The sequence below is a fragment of the Fusarium graminearum genome, chromosome 4 (assembly GCF_000240135.3).
Source record: "Fusarium graminearum PH-1 chromosome 4, whole genome shotgun sequence".
Classification (NCBI taxonomy): domain Eukaryota; kingdom Fungi; phylum Ascomycota; class Sordariomycetes; order Hypocreales; family Nectriaceae; genus Fusarium; species Fusarium graminearum.
The window spans coordinates 96,191-119,964 of record NC_026477.1 but is presented as its reverse complement, the minus strand read 5'-3'; the positions used below and the strand labels follow the sequence as shown (position 1 = coordinate 119,964).

Sequence of the window (23,774 nt, the reverse complement as noted above, 5' to 3'; positions counted from 1 at the left end):
ACCATAATAGTATTTCCTCAATGGCAGAGGTTCATATTTGCTGATGCCAAGACGCCATGGTTAACACATTCGTTCACTGAGATCCAAGTTTAAAGTTACTTCTTGTACCAAAGTACCCAACATCCAGAGTTACCATGTCATCCAAGTAAGCCAGATCAACTTCCTTGGGACTCTCATCATCTTGGAAGAATTTGGCTAGACGCTTCGCTGTCCACTTTGGGTTCTCATCCGCTAGTTAACATTGTTAGTAACATGTTTCTTCAAGTGTCCGAGTCCAGTACTTACCGATCCAGTGTCCAGCTTTTGGAATAACATCAATCTCGAGATTCGTCGAGATTGGTTCGTATGATTCCTGGATAAGAGTTTTGAGTCCCAGACTTGCCTCACCACCCATCCCAAGAAGTGGGACGCTCAACTTGCTCTCGTTCAACGAAGTCTTGAAGAATTCGGCATCCTTGAAGACAGTCGTGCTCGAGAAGGGTCCTAGCATCGCCCTCAGAAATCCTGGCTTCGAGATGCTGCTGGTATACCTGTTGACCGTTTCTTCGCTGAAACTCTCGACTCCAGAGTAACTGCTGTGATAGAAGTACCACTGCAGGAACTGTTTCTCCTTGCCTGACATGAGAAACTCGGCTAGGTCGGTGACCTGGAAAAATGCCAACTGCCAGTTCTGGTAGAGGTCCCAGTAGGCAGCTGGGTTTGCTGCTTGTTCATATCCAAATCCAGGAAGAGGGTATTCGGCAAGTGATAGTCTCTTGACGACATCAGGGTGCTTGATGGCTAGAGCAGTTGCCATCCCAACTCCCTTGTCATGAGCAAAGACATACGTAGACGTGATGTTCAAGAAGTCCAGTACGCCTTTGAGATCTTGGGCTGAAGCAGCGGCAGTATAGTCCCCATCAGGAGGAATGCTCGAGTCACCGGCGCCACGGTTGTCGGGTGCAATTACAGTGTAGTTCTGAGCGAGTATGGGACCAATGAACTGCCATGTCAGGCTGTGTTGGGGGTTGCCATGGACGAGAAGTAGCGGGGGACCTGAACCAGCATATCTGAAATGGATACTGACGTCGTTCAAAGCAACACGTCCATGAGCCCAAGTGTCAAAGGATGAAAGGGCTGTCACGACAGAGACCAAAGAGGCCAATGTGATGTTGAAGAATCGCATGTTGTTGGTGATATGGTCAAGAGCGAACAGAGAACTGTTTTGAGTATTGGATAGTTGATCCTGTTTTCTCTCTATTCCAGCTGGCTTTATACTTCAAATGCTTCTCATATAAGACGTCGTTCGCCAGGTTGACGATCCCATGATTTTTAAGCTCCGATTACTCCTTTGGGCGAACGGTGTTCCTTTTGGGAAAGGTGGGCTTTGTCTTACACGGCAGACCAATCAGTGCTTTCAATTCAAGAAAGTTGCCAGTGGCTGAATAATGCGGAGGAATAGAGCACAAAACAAATGAGTTGATGCTGACAGGAAAAAGACTTGGTGCTGACATAGTGATTTGGTAATAATGTCCAACAATTAATAGATGCGAGTGCATGCTTCAAAGGTGCATCTTTTAGAAATACAGGTCAGTTGTGGTGGCGTTTCACCCAGCCCGCCAGACGGTAAAAGTATGGTTGATGGCTCCAGCGGTCACAGAAGGTTCATGCCCTGTAAACCATCCAACAACGTCAGCAGAGCTCACGCACCACCAATTCTCATCCTGATCAAAATAAACGACAGTGATCTAATAATCGAGAAACATGCCATAAATGCGACACCGGCAAAGATAAATTGTAAAGGCCATGGGCGACGCGTGACGAGCAACACGCGACAAGGAAAAGAATAAGCCATCACTCTGCTGGATTGCAATGCTTCGATCCATCAGCCATCGCGCGCTCCAGACACGTTCAATTAAGCATACGCAATTTGAACCAAGTATCAGCCAGCGTTTTTTAGTCTAAATAAAAGCAAAGCCAGGCTGCAATTACTCAATTGATATATCATCTGCTAGCTTTAAAGTTGACCTGCACCTCAGAGCGAGAGACTTTGGCTTGCTGACGATTGACTCTCCAGCTGGATCAGTGAGAAACAGGTTCGTGAGAGTGGCATAAACAGCCAGATCAAACAACATGCTATTAAAGCGTCCAAATGAGCGGTTATTTATGTCGGCTCTCATCAGCGTGAGCTTCATTCCGGACTGTTTTTCCTCCCAATAGCGAAAGTGTTGATGCAAATTCGGTGATAGTGGCGAGAACAGTAAAGTCATCTGATCTGCGATGAAGTGATTGTCGTTCAAGGCTCATGGGAATTGAATCATGAGAGGAACTCTGGCGTTCCATTCAGTGAACCCTGGCAAGACTGAATCCTGTTTTTTTCTCTCCATCGACTAACCAAAAAGAGAAACTCCTTGCCCAACCCGACAAGGTTAGTAGATGGGTAATTTCTTATCCGGCTGCAGTGGAAGCGAGAAACGAGTTGAGCCCCATTGACCACATTCAAGTCTCTGCTTATTGGCCATGAGTTTCACTGTTGTAGGGTAACAGAATCTCTAAAACAATTTATCTCGAAATGGCTTTATCTCGATGAACCCAATGTTTGAACTTTGAGAATAAACAGGACGATCTTTTCTCAAGCTTATGCAAAGATTAATTTATGCTTATTGTTGTGGAAGAAGCTTATCGACGCGACGTTGTCATCAACTGCTGGCCAGTAACCCACTATGGACATTTGATGAAAACCGACACTCATCAGCGGGTATCATCAATTGGGATGCGTCGCATGAAGCACACAGAGTATCATTCGGTCAATTAACTATCAAAACACGAAACAATGCATCTCGTCAAGTGAAAACCTCCTTTCTTGTACATTATCTCGGTCGCGATGCGGCGGTGATGCGGTGTTGCTATGGAGAGGCCTTAATTTGTCCGACCGATTGAAGCAGCTGGCGGTCACCAAAAGTTATGTACCAGAGTGGAGGCAGCACAATTGCTCCAAGCGCGAGCAACCTTTGCATGATTCTGACCTGCAGTTTAATAATCGGGAAGCGGGCGAACCGAACCGGCATGTAACGTTGAGCCCGCTGTCGTGACCGTCGTTGTTTGCGTGGAGGTGCGTGGGGGTAACCTTTTTTCTCTTCTTTTCTCTCCCCGTGAGAAGAAAAGCACGGTCAATCAGAAGGTCTGTTGGAGATTGAGGGGAAAGGCCTAAGTCCGGTAGTTGAGGTCATCCGAGCCAGCCTCCCCCAATTCCATCCTTGGAGTCTGACCGCGACAGTGAACCGAACAAGTTTTTTACTCTGTCTCTCTTTTTGTTGAGGGTGACACAAGAAAAATATGGGGTACTCCGTATTAAGACCAAACATTGCATCTCATGAGCTTAATATTCCCCAGAAATGAGGGGAAAAAAACAAGGGAGAAAGAGAAAAGGCGAAGGACCCTTTGAACTTGTCCACAATTTTATTAATTCGCCGTGTTTCGTTGGCTACGAGTCTCCAATTTCCCCGAAAAGTTGCCCGTTTCCCCCCAATTATCCATGTAAGTATCAATTGCAATTTGGACAATGGCAATTGACATGATTCAGTTTACTTGTTCAATCAGTCAGTCAATTGAAGTAACAAAAGAGAAAGAGAGAGAGCGATTTGATCATGAATTTTAGTTGGAGGTGATGTCACGGTTAGATCTTGCGCCAACTGCCGTTCCTCCAAGACGGATAAATCGGCCAAGACTCGTGGCTAACAAGGGTAAGATCGACAGTTCCTGGCCGAACAGTTTTCGTTTGGGAAGGGAAACCTTCGAGAAGGAATCGATTCCCGCGGGATTTCTACGAGTCAATCTAGACCATCAACTTTGTGTCTGTAGCGTAGTCTACAGAGTACGGGTTGAGTGAGTACAACACAGGTGATCCCATTCCCTCGTGTTGCGCTCAAAGCAATTTACTCCCCCAACAAGGACTACCTACCCATGTCTTCCACTGCCGTAAATGCAGGTCCTTACAGAGTACACATTCAGCCTCAAACTGCCCTACAGCCCAGTTCTTTTCGACGGCAATCTTCCTCTTCAGGCTACTCCGACACTCCGACAGACAGTTAGACTCGTAGACTCGTTAGACTCTGAGTTATTTTTCCACTTTTTCTTCTCCAACTCGCGAGTCGCCAACATGACGATAGCGGAGATTCACGGACCCAGTTTCTCCATAAAATGTGAAGCCACCGAAAAGAGACCGTGCCGTATTAGCCGTCTAAACTTGGATCGCAAAGCAACAGACATGACTAAATCCCAGTCTACAACCAGCCAATTGATAACAAATCGTGCAAAAAAAATCAAAATAAACAATGCTTTCTCATCTTACGTTTTGCTTTGCATCCGGTTCGCTCCCCCACATATGGGGCAATTGGCTCTCCGTGATTGATCCCATGGGGCTCCGCAAGAACGACTCTCTTAGCTCCAACTCTGAAGTTTTGACATTGACAATCTGGGTATAAAGAACCACTCCCCAATTGTCTTCCATCATTGCATCCAGTCAAAGTCAGTACCTTGTTGTCATTTGTTTTGTAACCTCATCACGCAAACAAATCGTCAACATGAGCGTGCCAACTTACCTCGGAGCCAGCGGCAAGTCCCTGGCTATCCTCCAAATCGCCGCCATCGTCGCCCCTTCCTTTGTGCTCTTCGGCTACAACCAAGCTGGCATTGGTGGTCTTCTCTCAGAGGAAGATTGGGTCAAGACATTCCCCGAGATCGATACCGTCAACTCCGAAGGCGCTGAGAAGAGCCGAAAGTCCACCCTCCAGGGCTTTGTCGTTGCGACCTTTGTCATTGGCGCTCTCATCGGTTCTCTGTCTTGTTCGTGGACTGGTGATAGGTTCGGTCGTCGCAATGTCATCTTTGCTGCTGCTGTCTGCTCCTTGATTGGAGAGATCCTCGAGGCTTCGTCATTTGGCCTTGCGCAGTTCATCGTCGGTCGTGTCATCATCGGTTTGGGTATCGGTCAGTTGAGTTCCATTGTTCCTGTCTGGCAGAGTGAGACATCGGCCGCCGTGAACCGTGGTCGACAGGTTGTTCTCACTGGTCTCTTCATCTGCCTTGGATACGTTCTCGAGTCGTGGATCAACCTTGGCTTCTTCGAGTTCGAGCATGGCTCTGTCACTTGGAGACCCCCGATCGCCATCGCCATCTTCTTCTCCCTCATCCTCATGGCCTCCATCTACTGCTTCCCCGAGAGCCCCCGATGGCTCGTCCTCAAGAACCGATCCGAAGAGGCCCGTCATGCCGTCGCTGCCCTCCGTGGCCTCCCCATCGACTCCACCGAAGTCCTTGCCGAGGTCGCTGGCATCGAACACTCCCTCGAAGAGACCTCAGACAAGGCTGCTCGTCTTGGCGACATGCTCAAGATGGGTGACGACAAGCTCCTCTACCGCTTCGCTTTGTGTATCCTCCTCCAGTTCTACCAGCAGATGAGCGGTTCCAACCTTGTCAGTGTCTACGCCAACGTTCTCTTCCAGAAGAACCTTGGTCTCGACGCCCAGACATCCAAGGCTCTCACTGGTGGTGCTCTGACATGGAAGTTCCTCGCCTCGTTCGTTGCTTTCTTCACAATCGATCGATTCGGTCGTCGTGCTGTCTTCATGATCAGTGGTGCTGGTATGTCAGCTTGCATGATCGCTCTCGCCATCACCACATCTTTCGGTAGCGAGAACGAGCCTGCCATGATCGCTGCTGCTTGCTTCATCTACCTGTACAACACCTTTGTCCCCATCGGTTTCCTGGGTGCCAACTTCTTGTACTGTACCGAGGTCGCGCCTATTCGCCTTCGAATGGCCATGTCTTCCATCTCGACTGCCAACCATTGGCTATGGTAAGTTCTTCGTCTTCGATCTCGTATCAGTCACTAACAAACTCACAGGAACTTCATTGTTGTCATGGTCACCCCTGTCGCACTCAACACCATCGGTTGGCAGTACTACATCGTGTACGCTGTCATCGCCGCTTGCGTTCCCATCTCGGTGTTCTTCTTCTTCCCCGAGACCATGGGCCGCAGCCTTGAGGAGATTGAGCTCGTCTTCAAGGAGTCGCCTTCAGTCTTTGCGACTGTCAAGTTCGCCAAGACCCGACCTCGCGAGACTCCCCAGCAGTTCCTCGCTAGCAAGGAGAAGGCCGACCACTTGGAACAGGGCGAAGAGTAAATGGATGGTTGGATTTTAGAATGGAAAGCGAAAGAAAGCGATTGTGTTTATGTTTGACGACACCTTGATAGAAAACTAGATCTTGCAGAATAGAGAATACTAGTATGATTACGACATCAACAATTGGCGCGCATCCTTCTTTTTGTGAACAAAGTATTTGTCATTGACCTTGTCGTGTTTTTTATTATTCCATTGCATAAATCGTCCGACTTGAACCATATTAGCCGGCGATCATCAGATGAACCGGTCTCGTTCACAAACGTTAATTCGTGGAGGAATTAATAAACATTTTTCACCCGCAAAACTAATCTCATTTCAGAGTCTAATAGCGAGTAATTTATGGGGGGATTCTGGAACAATACGACGCGAACCCACAGAAGCTCCAAAGCTCGTTGATGCGCACGAATCCCAAGAGCCAATTCCTCATCCCCCTGGTCTTACTCCAATACGGGAACAAGCCATGATCGGCAAAAATCTAACGTCATTCATCCTGATCACCCCCAGAATTCACCCGCAATCGTCTCTTGATTCCCCCGCATTTCAATTCATCAATTCTCCAGGTTCCCTTGACTTTTGTAGCCACCGGTTAAACATGTCTTGTCGCCCTCGGCACTCGCTTTGATTCGATCGACAAAAGTGCGGAGAAGAAAGATCAAAAGTCTATTGGACCGCTTCTTGAACTCGTCTAGTGCCTGCAGCTTTCTCTCTCGACAAAGCCTCTTGTCCGACGTCACATGGCACATGTTACTGGGGGCGGATGAATTAGAGTAGCATGCTGTGGCTAAATTGAAAAAAATGCATATTTATATGCGCTGATCGTCCTGCCATCAGACCTAATTCTGACCTCACACCATCTGCAAAGTGTAGGCTTTTCATCATGGTTCGCTTCAGTTCACTGTTGGCTGCTGCGGCATGCTTTGTTGCTGCCGAGTCGGTCAGTATCACGGTCGGCAGCAAGGGCGGTAACGCTACTAGCGGTCACCAATATGGTTTCCTTCACGAGGTGAGTTCCAGTTGAGCGTTGTGTTGACACAAGCTGATTTGTATAGGATATCAACAACTCCGGTGATGGTGGTATCTACGCCGAATTGATCCGCAACCGAGCCTTCCAGTACAGCAAGAAATACCCCGTCTCGCTTTCTGGCTGGCGGTCCATCAATGGCGCCGACCTGTCCCTCAACCGACTCGACGAGCCGCTTTCCGACGTCCTTCCCGTCTCCATGAAGGTCGAGCCTGGCAAGAAGGGCAAGTCCAACGAGATTGGTTTCCTCAACGAGGGATACTGGGGCATGGACGTCAAGAAGCACAAGTACACTGGCTCTTTCTGGGTCAAGGGTTCCTACAAGGGCCACTTCACTGCGTCTCTGCGCTCCAACCTCACAGACGATGTCTTTGGCAGCGTCAAGGTCAAGTCCAAGGCCAAGAAGGACAAGTGGGTTGAGCACGAGTTCTCCCTCAAGCCCAAGATGGATGCACCCAACAGCAACAACACCTTTGCCATCACTTTCGACCCCAAGGGTGCCGACGGAGCTCTTGACTTCAACCTCATCAGCTTGTTCCCTCCCACTTACAAGGGACGCAAGAACGGTCTTCGAGTTGACCTTGCAGAGGCACTCGAGGGTCTGCACCCCAGTCTTCTCCGTTTCCCTGGCGGTAACATGCTCGAGGGCAACACCAACAAGACCTGGTGGGACTGGAAGGACACTATTGGTCCTCTTCGCTACCGTCCTGGCTTCGAGGGTGTCTGGAGCTACCAGCAGACCCACGGTCTTGGAATCTTGGAGTACCTTCAGTGGGCTGAAGACATGAACCTCGAGATCATTGTTGGTGTCTACGCTGGTCTGTCTCTTGACGGAGGTGTCACTCCCAAGGACCAACTCCAGCCTCTGATTGACGATGCCCTTGACGAGATCGAGTTCATCCGAGGACCTGTCACTTCCAAGTGGGGTAAGAAGCGTGCTGAGCTTGGCCACCCCAAGCCCTTCAGACTTTCCTACGTCGAGATTGGTAACGAGGACTGGCTCGCTGGTTACCCTACTGGTTGGAACAGCTACAAGGAGTACCGATTCCCCATGTTCCTCGAGGCCATCAACAAGGCTCACCCCGACCTGACTGTCATCTCTTCCGGTGCATCCATCGATCCCGTCGGCAACAAGAACGCTGGCTTCGACATCCCCGCCCCCGGAATCGGTGACTACCACCCTTACCGTGAGCCCGATGTTCTCGTCGAGGAGTTCGACCTCTTCGACAACAACAAGTACGGCCACATCATCGGTGAAGTTGCTTCTACCCACCCCAACGGTGGAATCAAGTGGGAGGGTAACCTCATGCCCTATCCCTGGTGGATCTCTGGTGTCGGTGAAGCCATTGCTCTCGTCGGCTACGAGCGTAACGCGGACCGCATTCCCGGAACCTTTTACGCACCCATTCTCAAGAACGAGAACCGCTGGCAATGGGCCATCACTATGGTCCAGTTCGCCGCCGACGCCGCCATGACTACCCGTTCTACCAGCTGGTACGTCTGGGAACTGTTCGCCGGTCACCCCATGACACACACCCTGCCCGTCAAGGGAGACTTGGATCCTCTTTTCTACGTTGCTGGCAAGAACGAGGACAAGGGCACTCTGATCTGGAAGGGTGCGGCTTACAACACCACCAAGCACGCCGACGTTCCTGTTTCTCTGTCGTTTGAGGGTGTCAAGGCTGGTACACAGGCTGAGCTGACTCTGTTGACCAACAAGGAGGATACACCCTTTGCCTTCAACGATCCTCACAAGGGTAACAATGTTGTCAAGAGCACCAAGACTACTCTCAAGGCTGACAAGAAGGGTGCCTTCAAGTTCACCATGCCTGAGCTTAGCGTTGCTGTTCTTGAGACTGTCAAGAAGGGAAAGCGTTATGCTAGTTGAGACATGGTAACTGTGATGTGGTAACATGCGAGGAGGAATTGGACTTAATGTAAATAGTTAGTTACTACCATGATGATATATGCTAGAATGAAGAAACACTTCTATTGTCGACTTGATGTGTCTATGGTTGGAGATGATGAAGATGATGAAGATGATGACCAGTTGGTGGTTCTGTATATATTACAATGGTGACCAGGTGTGAGTATCTCATTGTGCTCCAAAGCTGAAACACAAATTTGAAATGTCACTCAAAAGAAGAAAGGGATGTAGAGAAATAACATTATCATCGATTAAACCTAAACCCGTCTGTAGAGGGATCCAAGGTGCCCAAGCAAAAACCACTCTAAATCTAAAACTTTTGAACCGTACCCAACCCTAAAATACATACAAATACTACAAACCGACCTAAGATGACTGCGGAAATCTATAAAGAAAAAAGAAAATGAAAGAACGCGGATGCTCCAGACTCAGACTCTCTTGCGAGTAAATCTCTCCGCGGGCCAGCCCTGCATCGTCGACTTCTCCTCCACAACGTCACCACCCATAATTAGTGTGTGCTCCAAGAGACAACTGTCGTTCTCCATGCGAGCACCACTGAGAAGTCTGCTTCCAGTGCGAAGAACACACCGATCACCAATGTCCACCCGGTTCAAGTCAAACTTGCCACGAGTGTTGATGTGTGCAACAACACTGGCATCATCAACCACGACACGGTCACCCAGAGAGATGAGCTCAGGCTCGGTGAACATGAGACTCGGTGTGCCATTGGCAAACAGGGCACAATCCTTTCCGATCTTGGCGCCGAGAAGACGGAAGTACAAGACAATCCAGGACGTTCCGGTGAGAAGGTTCAGAATGCCGTTGCCGTTGTAGCAACCCCTTCGAAGACGCTCGATGCCAAGGAAGATCTGCCAACGCTGGCAGTAAGACGACTTGTCCCAGTCGTAGTTGCCCGGTTGGCGACGACCCATGAGAACCCACTTGGACATGATGATGATGGCCAAGGCGAGAACCGACTGAATGGTGGTGAGAACGGCTATGGAGACGAGCATGGTGCAGAAGATGGCAGCCAGATCCTTCCACCAAGGGTGGCCAGGTCCAAGAACATGGATGAGAACGACGCGAACAAGCTGGATGGACGAGATGCTGGGAGCGTCCCAGTAGATGGAGGTGAAGATGGCGATGAAGGTGGAGTAGCAGAAGATGGCGAAAGGACCAAGGACGTAGTACGGTGCCATCTTGAGGTAGAAGGCTCGACCGAACGGAGACAGATCATCCTTGTCTGGGCCCTCACCAGTGATACTACCAGAGGTCTGACTGGGATCCGTGTCGCTCTGGAACTTCTTCTCATCAAAAGACATGTCGAGCATTGATGATTGAGCGCTTCCATCCCTCGAACCTTCACGACTGGTCGTCAGACAGACTGCATCACCACCCTTGGAGCCAACATAGGTACCGTCAGAGTAGTTGCCCCTTCGCCTCGTCAAGGCACCAGAACCCATAGTAACTCGTTCTCCAACAGACACGCCCGGAAGAAGAGTCACTCGATCAGCAATCATGGCCCGGTCCTGGATAGTGACCTTCTCAGACCCAATGCCATCAGATGTAACGAGGTGAGAGCGAGATCCGAACACGACGTCGTTGCCAACCTCGATGAGATGGTAGTCACCAATGCTAGGACCGGTTCCAGGCCAGTAGACACGCTGTCCAACCTTGGCACCCAGAGCCCTCAGAGCAATCGACGTAGCCTCATAGTGCTGTCCAAACAGACTCGTGAGCCTGTGCAGTGTCTTGACAGGATAAATATCCCTCATCAAGCCAGCTCTCCAAGCTGCCACAGTAGACGTCTCCTGCTTGGAACCAGAGCGAAGCTTGCCGAAGACACAGTCCAGGGTGGCCTTGACAAGAACGATGAAAGCAAAGAGGAAGAAGGGACCAAGGACGCAGCCTGCCACACGAGCGAGATAGTGGTATCCGATTCGCTTCGGCTGACAAAACCACTCGACACTGCTTCTCAAAGGCTCGATGCGTGGTGAGGCCTTCTTCAAAACCATGCCAACAAGACCACCGGCCCATGGAAGAGCGGCCACAAAGTGAGAGAGACCCATCAGTGGGAGAGTGAAGAGGATGCTGAGAAGCCAGTGAGGGCCCTTCCTTGCGCTGGGGAGTTGATCACGATACTCCTCGCTGGCGTCCTGCATCTCCCAGGTGGACGAGTTGAAGCCGAGACAAGTGTTGGCTGGCATGGTGGTACCCGGAACAACAATAGAAGAGAAGCCAACTGTACACTTCTCGCCGATAGTGATGCGGCCAAGGTACATGGAAGTGTTGCCCTCTGCAGCGAAAGGTCGACAGATACAACCAGTGATGTTCGCATCGTCGCCGATCTTGACAAGGTCCCACTCACCAATGAAAGACTCATTGAGCTTCACATTCTTGCCAATGCTAGCACCCATGAGTCGATGGTAAATCCTCAGTGTCATGTCGTTGGTCTCGAAGAAGCCTCGACCGCAGACGGCAACGATCTTCTGAACCAACCACCATCGAGTGTGATACGATCCCCACATAGGATACATGCCCTCACGATAGCGACCGATGATGAGCCACTTCGCCAAGATGCCAACGAAAGGTGAAACGAACTGGGTGACGACGCGAGAGATGATCATAGAGACGACCAAGTTGACGAAGCGGCCGGGGACGGAGCGGTTGGTGGGAAGCTTCTGACTGTAGGCGAGTGCAACAAAGAAGCATGTCCACTGAAAGGCACGACGAAGGGGATAGACGATGACAAGAGGAACGAGCTGAAGAAGCATCAGGAATGGGTTGGTGGAACTGTGAGTCTTGGTACATCCCTCAACAGTGTCTACTTCTTCATGTCCCTCACGCTTGCCCTCCAGCATCTTGTCAATGTGGGTGGCAAGGGCACTGACAGTTCCCTCGTTGAAGACGATGGTGATTGGAAGATGGATGCTGAACTCGGATCGAAGAGCTGCGAGAAGACGTCCAGCTCGAAGGGAATCACCCCCAAGGCTGAAGAAGTCGATGTCGCGGGGAATGTCGGCTGGTGGGAGAGAAAGAACGTCAGCAAAGGCCTTGGTGACGAGACCTTCTGTGCTGGCTTCGAGTTGCTTCATTGAAGCCGTCAACAACTCATCGAGTTGTGCCTGGAGCAAGTCAACATCGACTTCTCCAGAAGAACTTCGAGGTAGCGGACGATCGAAGATGTGGATCTCGCTTGGGACCATGTAGTTGTCGACGAGGTGACCGAGTTCGTGTCGAATCGTGGTGGTCAAACTGGTGTCTTCGACAGCAACATCGTTGGTCTTGGGTGCCAGGACCACTTGAGGGGCACCGTCACTGCCTTGTAGACAAAACACATCGACATAATCAGGAACAATGCCCTGAATGTGAGTCGAAAGAATGTGGTAGTCGACTTGACAAGGCGAGCTGCCAATGGATGCAGACAAAGGTGTATCAGCAGGAGGGCATGTGGCATCCCAATGTCTTCCCATGTGAGGTGTATCATCGGTAAGACATGGAAGGTCCATACGCTTCCCAAGGTTGATGCGAAGAACCTTGTTGTTGTTCTTGGGAACATCATCCATGTAAGCAATGACGACGGGCCACTTTGCTTGCTGAAGGGAAGCCTTCAGTGCAGCATGGAGAGTTCGGAGGTCGACGCGAGGCACACCAGACGGTGTCACGAGAATGACTCCGACGACTTCCTGGAGAACATCGTGGGTAGCAGAGAAAGCCAAAGTCTGCGATACCCTTCCGTAAATAGGTGATTCCTCAGACTTGGAAGCAGTCATGATGGCATTCTCAACCTCGAAAGGAGAGATGAGTTCACCGCCGCGGTTGATGACTTCCTTGCTGCGGCCGGTGATGTAAAGATATCCATCACTATCCATGTATCCCAAGTCGCCCGTGTCGAACCATCCGCTTGCGTTGAAAGGTGACTTGTCGTAAGATCCATCAGCCTTGAGATAGCCTGGAAAGATAGGATCGCCGCGAACGCAGATTCGGCCGACTGTGTTGATGGGGACCTGGTCTTCGGACCAGTCGAGGATGGTGAGTTCGGGGCCAGTGCTGATACCGGATGTACCTTCACGATCGAGACGGTAGTCGAGAGGTGGCGTGGAGATGGGCATGCACCTGGCAGTGTTAGCACTCGATGTAAGTGAGTGGATGATGAACTTACTCTGTCATTCCATAACTGGGAAGGACTACACAGTTGAAGGTATCACGGAGCTGGTATGCCAAGGACGGAAGCAAACCACCAGCAGCGTTACAGGCAAGTCTGATACGGCTCTTCTGTAAAGCTTCAGGTCTCGCAGCTGCCTCGGCGACGATGACAGAGTGCATCGAAGGTGAGGCATAGTACCAAGTCGGTTGAATGGTCTCAGCTACGTCCCAGAAGAGGTTGGCGTCGAAGGATGGACAGCAGACTGTTGAACCGTTTGCGAAGATCGGGGCAAAGATGTTCCTTACCAAACCACCACTATACAATGTTAACGATGATGAGAATGCATGATGGGTTGACTTACACATGGTATAAAGGCATCATGTTCAGACAGATGTCCTCCGAGGTGAGACCCCATGACTCGATGACTGCGACTACTCCAGTGACGATGGAGTGTGTTGTCAACGGTACAACCTTCTTGGTACCAGAAGTACCGCTTGTGAAAAGGATCAAGCTGATGTCGTCGGCTGTGTTGGCGACTCGCTCGACTATGCCAGTAGGAACAGACTTGCCATCTAGTGTCTCGACTGAGATACCGTCACCAGCGACCCAATCGATAACATAGACTCGAATGTTGTTGTCCGAAACCCATGATGCATCGAGTTGCAGCTTGGTATACTCCTCCCTCGTCGTCAATATAAAATTCGATCGTGCTTGTAGGATATCGGCTCGGAATTGTTCGGGACCGGCGGCGGGGTTGATGGGAGATGCAGTATAGTATGTTGTGACGGCGATACATGTTGCTGCGAGGAGGGGACCGTTCGGTAGTGCGATGGAGACGATGGGTTTTCGACCGGGTGATTCGACGGGAAGTTGGAAGTTGTTGACGAACTGGAGCAGTTCGTGATGAGTGATGACATGACCGCCACTTGAAGCTCGAAGGGCTGGCTTGTTCTCGTTACTGATGAACTGGGAAAGAGAAGTGTATGAAGCCTTGACAAGATCTGAAGTCTGCTTTAGGAGAAGGGCAGATTCAGCATCATTGCCAGTCTTGACATCTTCGGGGAGATGTTTGTAGACTCTTGTCAAACACTTGACAAGTGGAAACACAGGCCAAGGTCCAGAGATATCTTTCAAAAGAGTGTAAAGAAGATGAAGAGGTGACGTGGATGGCTCCCCTGTCGTTGGAAGTGATGCCAATAGGTCGGCCTTATCAAGGGTCATGGCATGAATCGACTGGAACTGTGGGCTCTGTGCGATGTTACCCGTGGGCAAATCACACAGCTCCTGCATCAAAACACCCAGTCCCATCTTACGATGCACCTTTTATCAATCGATTGGCGAGCTAGAGCCAAAAGGTAAAAGAGAAAAAAAGGAAATGGAAAGGGAGATGGAAATGTCGTTGCGTTAGACTCTCAGATCACTTCCTATTATCAAGCGAAAATCTGAAGATCTCAATGTTCTGCTTCAACCACCTACCAAAGGTTCTGTGTCTCAGGCTATATACTCGGATATCCTATCCCATCTTATCCGACAAGGCGCCCTCCTGACGATCGTCACTGATCATCAACATGCTTTGTCGAGTGGGATTTTGCCCATGCGATCCGTACAAGGGCCCGTTTTGCCCAATGGACCTCTCGGCAAGTCCAGAATCCGGCATGCCTTGTTTTTGCAGCAAACATCAGGTAAGAGTATCCTCAATGGGTGAACATCACTGCCGCGATTGTAACGTAAAGGGGCGCTTGTCTGTGCTGACAAGCTCGTCCTCGATAGACAGCGTCTAGTTACGACGACCAATAGTCTCAGACATGGCAATCAAGGCACTGCCGGGACTTAACAGGTGTGTTAACACTCATTATTCCGGTTACGGCGATTGCGGCTCTGTGACAGGTCGCACCGTACCTTGGCTTGCATATCCTTTCCTGGAACGGCAAGGATCGTGAGTCTTCTGCCGAGCGCTAGTCCCGGCCTGACAAAAATGGACAGGGTTACGCAAGCTTCCATGTCTAAGCCGCATACTCGGTCTAGACAGCATCACTGATATTTGCTATCTGATAAATGACATGCGAATTGAGCTAGACTGTATTTTCTAGAATTTGTGGTTTTCGGCAATTATCTCGCACAAAAAGCCACTAGAAACTTGGACACTTGTGGAGTATAGGCCAACACTCTGATACCGATCTACAGGCCGTGCCATGACTGCTTTGACAGCAATACAGTCATGAATTGTTAAAAGACGCAAACGAAAAAGCACAGGACAGAAGAAATGAAAGAATTTTCGCTTTCGCTGGCTGTGATTTGAGGCTTAACTCGACGAGACGCGTCATGACATCAGTGACATTCTGTCGCATCCCGGCCCAATGGCTTCAGATTTCTGACATCGACATAGTCCTGATGTAATTAAAGGGCATGCACGTTCGCTGCCCCGTTGATTGTCGCTTCTCGTATTAGAAACATTGACTGTGATCTCTCCAGGCGTATGGACTTTTTGCCTGTGCGCGGATTTAATCCTCATTGGGCCTACCGTATATCCCACTTCTGACAAGGCAATAAGGTTCTCACCAAGCTTCAAAACAACTCTACATCTTATATCATCTCGCCTACTGCTGATGAGATGAATAAGCGAAACAATGGACAACAATTTTAAGAGAGTATCTTACGTATGCACACGGAACAATGAGGATCTTCCAAGCAGAAAGTCGGAGGAATTGAGCGGTCCGATTGCGCTCGACAATGTTTCAGTCGGATATTTTCTTTGATCCATTGATTGACAAAAGTTGCATTAGTGAAGCGGATATCTATCAAGGAAGAGGCTCTTGACTCGGTGTTATTGAAATGCGCTTTGACGATCATGACGGGATCTACAGATGTTACCAGGGTGTGCGGTTGCTTCTTTATTTCCCGGCGCCTTGGCATTGGGACCCGAACATCTTGTCCGCGTTGGGCAGAGAATATGTGGAACAGTTTTCGCATTGAGTCAGTGAATTCGTGTCGATCTTGTCGTAACGCGTGCATCTTATCAGTTTAGAGATGCGAACTGTATATGCGAGACGTATCATCCCGGGTAATCTCAATGCGACGTGTCCTGCAATCAAGCATACGATAAATATGTTCCGATTAAGTTGTTAGCTAAAAACGTTAAATCTTACCAGTTCCATCAAGATATATTCACTGAATGTTAATTGTCGACCACATGGAGGTGCTAGTTACATGGCAGGAACAGCTGCATAAGGAAGAATAATTCACGCTATTAAACAGTGTTTTTATATGCCAATCTAGATCTTGTTTATAGTTGGAATTGTTAAGAAGACAGAGTATCATGTTGAAGTCAATTAACGCCCAGTACCAATACACATTCCAAGTTCATGGAGTCCAGGGAAAGGATCAATTAAGATAAGCTTATCTTTAGGGTAGACGTTGACGAAGGCACTACATGCGGCGTTGTGGCGCAATGGCGCGGCCGTTATCGCTGATAAGATTTGACATCATATCTTATCTCAACAAATCGTATCGTATCTTATCGTATCTTATCTCTTCATTCTAAGAATAGCAACCGATCTCAGTAATCTCCCAACAACGTCAAGCAACATTGACAACAGATTATTCCCGTTTGAACTGACTCAATTGACACAACCATCAAGATATCACAAAGTCAAATAAGTGTAGATGGAATCTAGTGACATTATCTATTCGAAACAAATACAATCTACACATTGATCTTCCTTTGAAGAAGCCGCTTTTATACACAGCATTCCCAGAATTAGGGTGAGAACCTGGTCAGGTCAACTGGCGAGTGTAGGCTTGGTGTTTCGTGAGAAAATTAAAGCTCGATGGTGGATTGGAGCAGTCTTTTATCAGGTTATTCTCAGTACCGTTAGTAGTGAATCAAAGTCAAGCAGGTACGTTGCGTGCGTGCCAAAAATCACTATCACCTTGACGCCCTGTATGACTTGTAGCTACAGGGTGAGGGATGAAGCCAGCATTGGAATCTGGAAATTGCACATGACTGTGAAAGGAGATGAACAGAGCCCTGCAGGGTTATCCGGCTCTTAGCTATAGAAGCTGGGTAGGTCAACTGTCAGCTTGGTATCTCTTTCACATAGTTGTATGTATCGAAACAAGAAGGGCTGGACACTGACTGCTGAGCGTCACTTCACTGTTTTTGTATGTGCGACGATGACTTAACTGGAGTGCCCTTGTAGGTAGAAAACGGAGGGAACTTTTTACTTATAGATAGCAGCGCTCTGTCGATGGATTTGGAAGATTCATTGCCATGCATCAGTCAATTTGCTTTGCCAAAGCGCCTGCTGAAACTCGCCAAGTTGTTCACTTTCAGGCACAACCGCTGATCATTTGGTGGTCACCCAAGGTAGCGTACTTGTGCTGAATCGATCATGATACCTTCATCACCAGAACAAATTAATGTACACGACGCGCAAGAAAAATAGAGAAACCTGCGTCAACAGCTCAATTTACACACTTAGTTAACTTGAAACGTTCGCATATAGGAATATCTGTAAACGTACATCCATTGTCCCAGCACTAGTTGAACCACCCAGAACCTACTCTCAAATGCCAGCCCTGCATGTAGAGTAGTTATTTCTATCATTAGCACGGGCCTGTCTGGTGTGGTGATTGCCACATCTATTCCAGCAATTACATCAACTAAGAATAAGTTTTAACCCTTGCTCTTGAAGTTGATAGCTCCTTTTAAGGCCTGCTGACAGGGACCAATCACGAGACCAGTAGAATAGTTTGGAGAAAGGAGATTTAATTGGACATTCCAATCGCCATTCAAGGAGCGTCATTGGAAGATACGACGTCGAGTCAGCTCATGGAGTCGCTCTACTTGAAACGCTAGACATTAAACGCTAGACATTAAACGCTAGACATCAAAACTGAATATATATTATAAAATAACGCTAATTGCACTTTTGCTTTTTTGATCTTGTCGATTTACCTCTTCACAGAAGATCAGAGTTAACCTAAAGAAGATCACAAGAACCTCAACGCTACCAGCGGAGGACCAACTAAACATACCTTGGCCGGCTCGGACAAGGAAGTTGGGTAGGTGTGAGGACTGCTCAGTGTTGTGCGCATGGTAATGAGTCGTACATGCTGCGCCCTACCACGTACTTCGCAACAACAGAATCCCGTGTCTTCAACATGCCTCAACGTTGGGAAGAAATGACCGAAGTTCCGAAACGCCGACACTATTGAATTATAATTCTAGACCTCTCCACGCTAGATAACGCCAGGTTCAAATAATCTGGGGTAATCGCGGGGAACCTAGTGCTGTTATCCCACAGCCCCAAAGCCTAGACGGGTAACATCGCGGGGTCAACCCTTTTCTTCGAGTCGTTTGTGGTATGCCCCACGCTCTGATGGGAGTCTTAGGGGCTTGAGCTAATATGCCCAGCGCATGCGTGTATGCTACCATCTTTATTCAGGTATAAATCAGTCTGTCCTTGCAGCATGGTATCATCCTATCTTCACCATCAGACTTCCTTCATTAGGAAAGACATCGAATAGATTGTCGATAACCGCATCAAAAAAACAATGACCGTTCAACGCACACTATCCCATGCCAGTTCTATGGAGAAGCAATCTGCAACCCATGTCGAAGGGCAGACGGTGGACGATGAGTACCTCATTCTCTTTCCCCTCTTGGCCAACAAAAGCCTTGAAGATCGTCAGCGTATCGAGAAACAACTCAAGCGCAAACTGGACTGGGTTTTCCTGCCAGTTGTCACGCTCATGTTGCTGATGGGCTACCTTGATCGCATCAATGTGGCCAATGCTCGGCTGGCAGGTATGCAGGACGACTTGCACATGTCTGACACCATGTGGTCTGCTGGAATCTCGCTTTTCTACGTTGGCTATATCATCACCCAACTTCCTGCCACTGTGTACCTCGCCAAAGGCCTGCCGCGATGGCAGATGCCAGCTTATGTCGTGGCATGGTCTGTCATAACGGCCTGTATGGCTGCGATGACTAGTGGATGGTCCTTCTTGGTATGTCGCTTCATGGTAGGAGTGGCTGAGGGTCCTTTTCTTCCTATGGTCAGTTTGATGACTTCCTCGTGGTACACCAAGGAGGAGGCGCCTTTGAGAATGGCCATCTGGCATGCTGGCAATATTGCTTCCAACATCTTCTCCGGGCTGCTTGCTGCCGGTGTCTTGGAGAACATGAATGGCGTTGCCGGTATGCGTGCTTGGCAATGGTTCGTCATCATCGAGGGTAAGTAAAGAATGTCTCCCACTACTAAGATACATGACTCACCAGCCTTGACAGGCGTTGTTGGGCTGTTCGTCGCTGTCATGGGACTCTGGTGCATCCCAAACTTCCCTCATAATACAGGCACATACTTTATGACACCCGAGATGTCAGAGATGGCCCAGTATCGCATGATGGTGTCAGCAGGTGGACGGTCCGAGGACGACGAAGGTGGTGCCTGGGAAGGTGTGAAGCTCGCATGTCAGGACCCGTTCACATGGATCTACACTGTTCTTCACTTTGGTCTCATCGTTGCCCTTTCGTTCAAAGACTTCTTTCCATCGGTAAGGCCCACGTACAAACTGTTGCAAAGATTGAACATGACTGACTCATCCAGATTGTGAAAACTCTGGGATACTCAAACCTCATGACGTATCTCATCCAAGCCCCGCCGTACATCTTTGCTTACATCGCCACCTGTGCAATCTCTTGGTCGTCGGGAAGACACATGGAGCACTGCTGGCATATTATTGGTAGCACAGTCGCATGTATCGTCGGCGTCGTCGTTATGATCTCGACTCTGAACCCAGGTGCCCGGTACTTTGGCATGTTTCTCTTGTGCGCTGGACCATTTGTTGGCCTCAATGTAAGAATGCATCAACTTTAGTCCAACCCCATACTAACAGGAATGCAGGTTCACATCCCTTGGGAAACAACCAACGTCGCTCGCCCTCGCACAAAGCGTGGCGCTCTGGTTGCTATTACCAACTGCATCGCATCCGTCTCACACTGGTTCACACCATACTTTTTTGTAAGTCTTTCGGCATCAGTGTCTCAGACTCTTACTGACCAGACAAGCTTCGCTCGCAAGAACCTCGCTACGAGAATGGTGGGATTTTGATCATTGCAGGATGTGTTTTGGGCATCGTCGGTTGCCTGATTTGCAAGTGGTATGTCAAGAAGCTCAACAAGAAGATGGAGGCCCATGAAGCGGCCAACAACCTACCAAAGAGATGGCGTTACGTTGAGTAGGGCATTATCTTGTGGGGGCGACAACGGTAACATTAGTAGTTGTGTTTATTTTGGTCAATGTTTGCGTAGTGGCTGTGATGGAATAGGTTGCGGAGGTCATCTATAGTGAGTTGGATTCAATAGATTTCGCTCCAGATTGGCATTCATTACTGTTGCACACTCGAAAATGAAGGATATAAATGATATTTTCTTTTAAACGTTCTGTTGTACAGTTATTGAAACTATTGCCTGTCTGGCGTATCTAGCATTTCATCACACTTTGAGGCTTTGGCAACCATCCATCTGCTTTGTCTTTAACACAAATTCCTTCTTCCCGTCCATGGCTAGAGGCACTGTAATGGATTCGGGGTACGGAAATTGTGAAACCATAAGGCACTGCGCCAAAAGATATAGCGTGCTGAGCGTTATATTACAGTGGAATTTTTAGGTCTTGTAAGCCCCCAGAAGCACGGACTACTACAGGCTTCCAGCGGTCAATCTTTCTGGGGCCTTGTGGCTTCTGCCCGCGAAGTAAAAATAAAATAAAAAATAAACAGCCTTCTACGGAACCGTCAACTGCAACCAGGTCTACACTGTTAATTTTCCAGTTACATTGCTGCCATACAGACTTCCACAGATAAACGCAGGTCAATTTGGTGAGGGGTAACGTTTGTTGGAACGTTACCGACTGTGAGATCATGGAGGAAGACCGGAAATCCGGCGAAATACCGAGTCGTAGGAAGAGGCTTGCATAGCTAGTGGTAATTGATACGCCATCATTTCTTGGCCATGCACTTTCAGTGTCTCACTCAGTAGGCTTCTTGGCAAGTCGCTGTGTCAAGCATCGGGGATAACGATATGAGCACAGTTGTCCCCTTTCACTGTTGTTTCACGTAATTGAGGTTTATTAATTAACTATAGTTGTGCAAGTTCATATGCAACCTCACAGAATTGGTATTGGGAGAATGCTGTGGTTCACTGTGGTCTACATGCCAGTCGTGCACTCGTTTCCCTTTTCGGCTAAGCTGGTCGGCGTTTCGGTGTTTCGGAGCCACATCAACATGTTCAAATTCCAGGCTCTCCTCCGTCACTTTTCCCGACCGGCACAATCTTCACAACAACACCGACGGTTCATCCAAAATGCTTGCCTGTACACTCTGTCACAATCGCAAGGTCAGTGCATGTGTCCAGAAGGCTCTGTCTGGATGATCAACACCGCCTCGGTCCAATCGGATCTAGTCATGGCTTGGTCAGAAGGGCTAACTTCCTCCAGGTTCGCTGTGAAGCCGATGCCGAATCAAATACGTGTGTAACATGCAAGGCTGCTGGAGTCGAGTGCATGTGGGTATCCCATCTCTAGATCAAGGTTTATCCAGTATGGGCTAACCTAGTACTCCAGTCCACGCTCCAGAAAGCGTCGTCGTGCAGGAACTGCTCCCAGTGGTCGACAGCCCGATGATCATGGCAGTCAGGGTTACCGGGATCGCCAGAGCGTTTCCCAAGCGTCTGGCGTAGGCGTAGAGATATCCGTGGAACAACCTGCATATCAAACTCCATCCACAGTGAGTCACTTATTTTATGTCTTTCTAGATCTTCCGTACCCGACTACATCAAGAATGTACCTATTCGTAGCCATTCACTTCCAAGGCAGCAGAGAAGTCATGGATTGGTCTAGAACTATTCTTAATCTGATTAAATACTGACAGGTAATTGCAAGAGTCATGCCACCACATACATCGGCAGAGGCCACTATATTGACGACGACGACGAGATAGATGAGACCAGTGCTCGTGCATTCGAACCTGCCCAGATCAAGGTAGGCCCTCATGCTACCACCCAAAAGGAAACATTGGTTCTATGGAAAGCTTTCGACGTACCTCCCCAAGCAGCACGCCAGAGCCTGCTGAGTGCTTTCCTCGATTATTGCAATCTATGGACGCCCGTTCTGGAACCGAAGGACATTCAAGAACTTTCATGTTTTGACCAAGAAAAGAGTTCAATGCTCGTGGCACAGTCATTGTGGCTGGCCGGTAGTCGAGTCACGAGTGCACCTTCTGTAGTTGCCTTTGCATCATCAGATGACTTTTATCACCGGGCCAAAGCAGTCTTCTGGTCTGGAGTAGAGACGGATGGAATGTCTGCTATCAAGGCTTCATTGATGCTTCAGTGGTACAACCCACAGGCTCCTGAGCATATATCGTTTGACAACAGCGGTTTCTGGCTCAAGATTGGGGTTGGCATCGCCCATCAGATTGGCCTCCACAAAGAACCCCCTCCAGGACCATCCAAGGCGATTCGTCGGAGGCTGTGGTGGAGTTTAGTGGTAAGTACGAAACGATTATATCTAGTCAGACTTATGTGTTAGTTCATACACTAAGAACTTCTTAGGTGCGAGACTCATTAATCTCAGTCGCGCATGGCAGACCACGAGTAATAAATCTCGATGACAGCGATGTCCAGCCCCCGATGGCAAGCGACTTCCCAGACTCCCTCTTCGCATTCCAACTGTTCTCCGCCTGGGTCAATATCTGCCAAGTACTTGGAGATATCTCATCTTGCTGTATGAGACGGCATATGTCACGAACAAAAAGACTCTACATCGTGAACGCGTTGTGCTGTTGGACAACGAGTCTGCCGCAAGAGCTCTGGGTCGCGCCAAGCAACCAGCCACCGCACAGCTATTTTGCGAACAGTCACAACTTGCCAGCACGCCAGTTGTATTTGCCATACTTCACTAGCTTAATCGTGCTTTCTCGAATGCAACACTCGGCTGGGTCGTTGTCGGTAGTTGCAACGCTGGCTGCATCATTTGTCGCCCGCATTTTTGAGGATTTCCTGGCCAGAGACGAGATCAAGGTTTTGGCACCGATCAGCACTCGGTATTGCCTCATTTCAAGTATGGCACTGGTGTCGGTCATGCCTGATAAGCGATTATGGGATGCTGTGCAACCAGACCTTGAGATACTCCAGCTCGCGCTCACCGAACTTTCGAAGCGTTGGCGATCGGCAATTGGGGCTTCTAGAGCTCTCCAAAATGCTATCAAGAAGAGACAACAACGTACCGAAAGCTCTACAACCGAACTACGGATGGACAATAAGAACTCTCTAGAATACTTCAAGATGATAGACCTCAGCTATTGCCGTATATGGAGCACTTTGAGTCAACAGATATCTTCAAGTCCGGTGGATACCCAAGGGCAAATGCCTGTGGTAATGCAACCACCAACTGACGCGTTAGAGACCGATTACGAACAGTTCATGGGGGCAGGGGAGGCATTTGACCTAGGGAC

General features: G+C 49.0%; 6 protein-coding genes across 6 annotated transcripts; 4 read left to right on the top strand and 2 right to left on the bottom strand.

Annotated features, from left to right (window-relative positions):
• Positions 1–73: 73 nt before the first annotated feature.
• FGSG_06465 (uncharacterized protein) lies at positions 74–1,165 on the bottom strand (the record flags this gene model as incomplete). The annotated part of the gene is made up of 2 exons (XM_011327763.1): positions 74–231; positions 286–1,165. The coding sequence occupies 2 exons, from the start codon at positions 1,163–1,165 to the stop codon at positions 74–76; spliced, it is 1,038 nt and encodes a 345-aa protein (XP_011326065.1).
• A 3,217-nt stretch (positions 1,166–4,382) lies between these two features.
• FGSG_06464 (uncharacterized protein) lies at positions 4,383–6,287 on the top strand. The gene is made up of 2 exons (XM_011327762.1): positions 4,383–5,836; positions 5,885–6,287. The coding sequence occupies exons 1-2, from the start codon at positions 4,563–4,565 to the stop codon at positions 6,162–6,164; spliced, it is 1,554 nt and encodes a 517-aa protein (XP_011326064.1). The 5' UTR covers positions 4,383–4,562; the 3' UTR covers positions 6,165–6,287.
• Positions 6,288–7,041: 754 nt separating this feature from the next.
• Positions 7,042–9,073, top strand: FGSG_06463 (uncharacterized protein; the record flags this gene model as incomplete). The annotated part of the gene is made up of 2 exons (XM_011327761.1): positions 7,042–7,167; positions 7,214–9,073. The coding sequence occupies 2 exons, from the start codon at positions 7,042–7,044 to the stop codon at positions 9,071–9,073; spliced, it is 1,986 nt and encodes a 661-aa protein (XP_011326063.1).
• A 467-nt stretch (positions 9,074–9,540) lies between these two features.
• On the bottom strand, positions 9,541–14,567 carry FGSG_06462 (uncharacterized protein; the record flags this gene model as incomplete). The annotated part of the gene is made up of 3 exons (XM_011327760.1): positions 9,541–13,228; positions 13,275–13,574; positions 13,621–14,567. The coding sequence occupies 3 exons, from the start codon at positions 14,565–14,567 to the stop codon at positions 9,541–9,543; spliced, it is 4,935 nt and encodes a 1,644-aa protein (XP_011326062.1).
• Positions 14,568–18,815: 4,248 nt separating this feature from the next.
• Positions 18,816–20,768, top strand: FGSG_06461 (uncharacterized protein; the record flags this gene model as incomplete). Its single annotated transcript, XM_011327759.1, has 7 exons — positions 18,816–19,497; positions 19,543–19,817; positions 19,871–20,119; positions 20,168–20,284; positions 20,332–20,501; positions 20,592–20,610; positions 20,751–20,768. 7 exons carry the CDS (start codon positions 18,816–18,818, stop codon positions 20,766–20,768), a joined length of 1,530 nt encoding a protein of 509 aa, XP_011326061.1.
• A 777-nt stretch (positions 20,769–21,545) lies between these two features.
• FGSG_06460 (uncharacterized protein) lies at positions 21,546–23,714 on the top strand (the record flags this gene model as incomplete). The annotated part of the gene is made up of 5 exons (XM_011327758.1): positions 21,546–21,757; positions 21,896–22,046; positions 22,202–22,807; positions 22,873–23,542; positions 23,605–23,714. The coding sequence occupies 5 exons, from the start codon at positions 21,546–21,548 to the stop codon at positions 23,712–23,714; spliced, it is 1,749 nt and encodes a 582-aa protein (XP_011326060.1).
• Between the last annotated feature and the right edge of the window lie 60 nt (positions 23,715–23,774).

What these genes read in the sequence shown, in the direction of transcription:
- FGSG_06464 (XM_011327762.1), top strand. Translation starts at nt 4,563, where the DNA reads ATGAGCGTGCCAACTTACCTCGGAGCCAGCGGCAAGTCCCTGGCTATC. An exon ending in ACTGCCAACCATTGGCTATG is followed by an intron (nt 5,837 to 5,884) that starts GTAAGTTCTTCG and finishes ACAAACTCACAG; the next exon opens with GAACTTCATTGTTGTCATGG.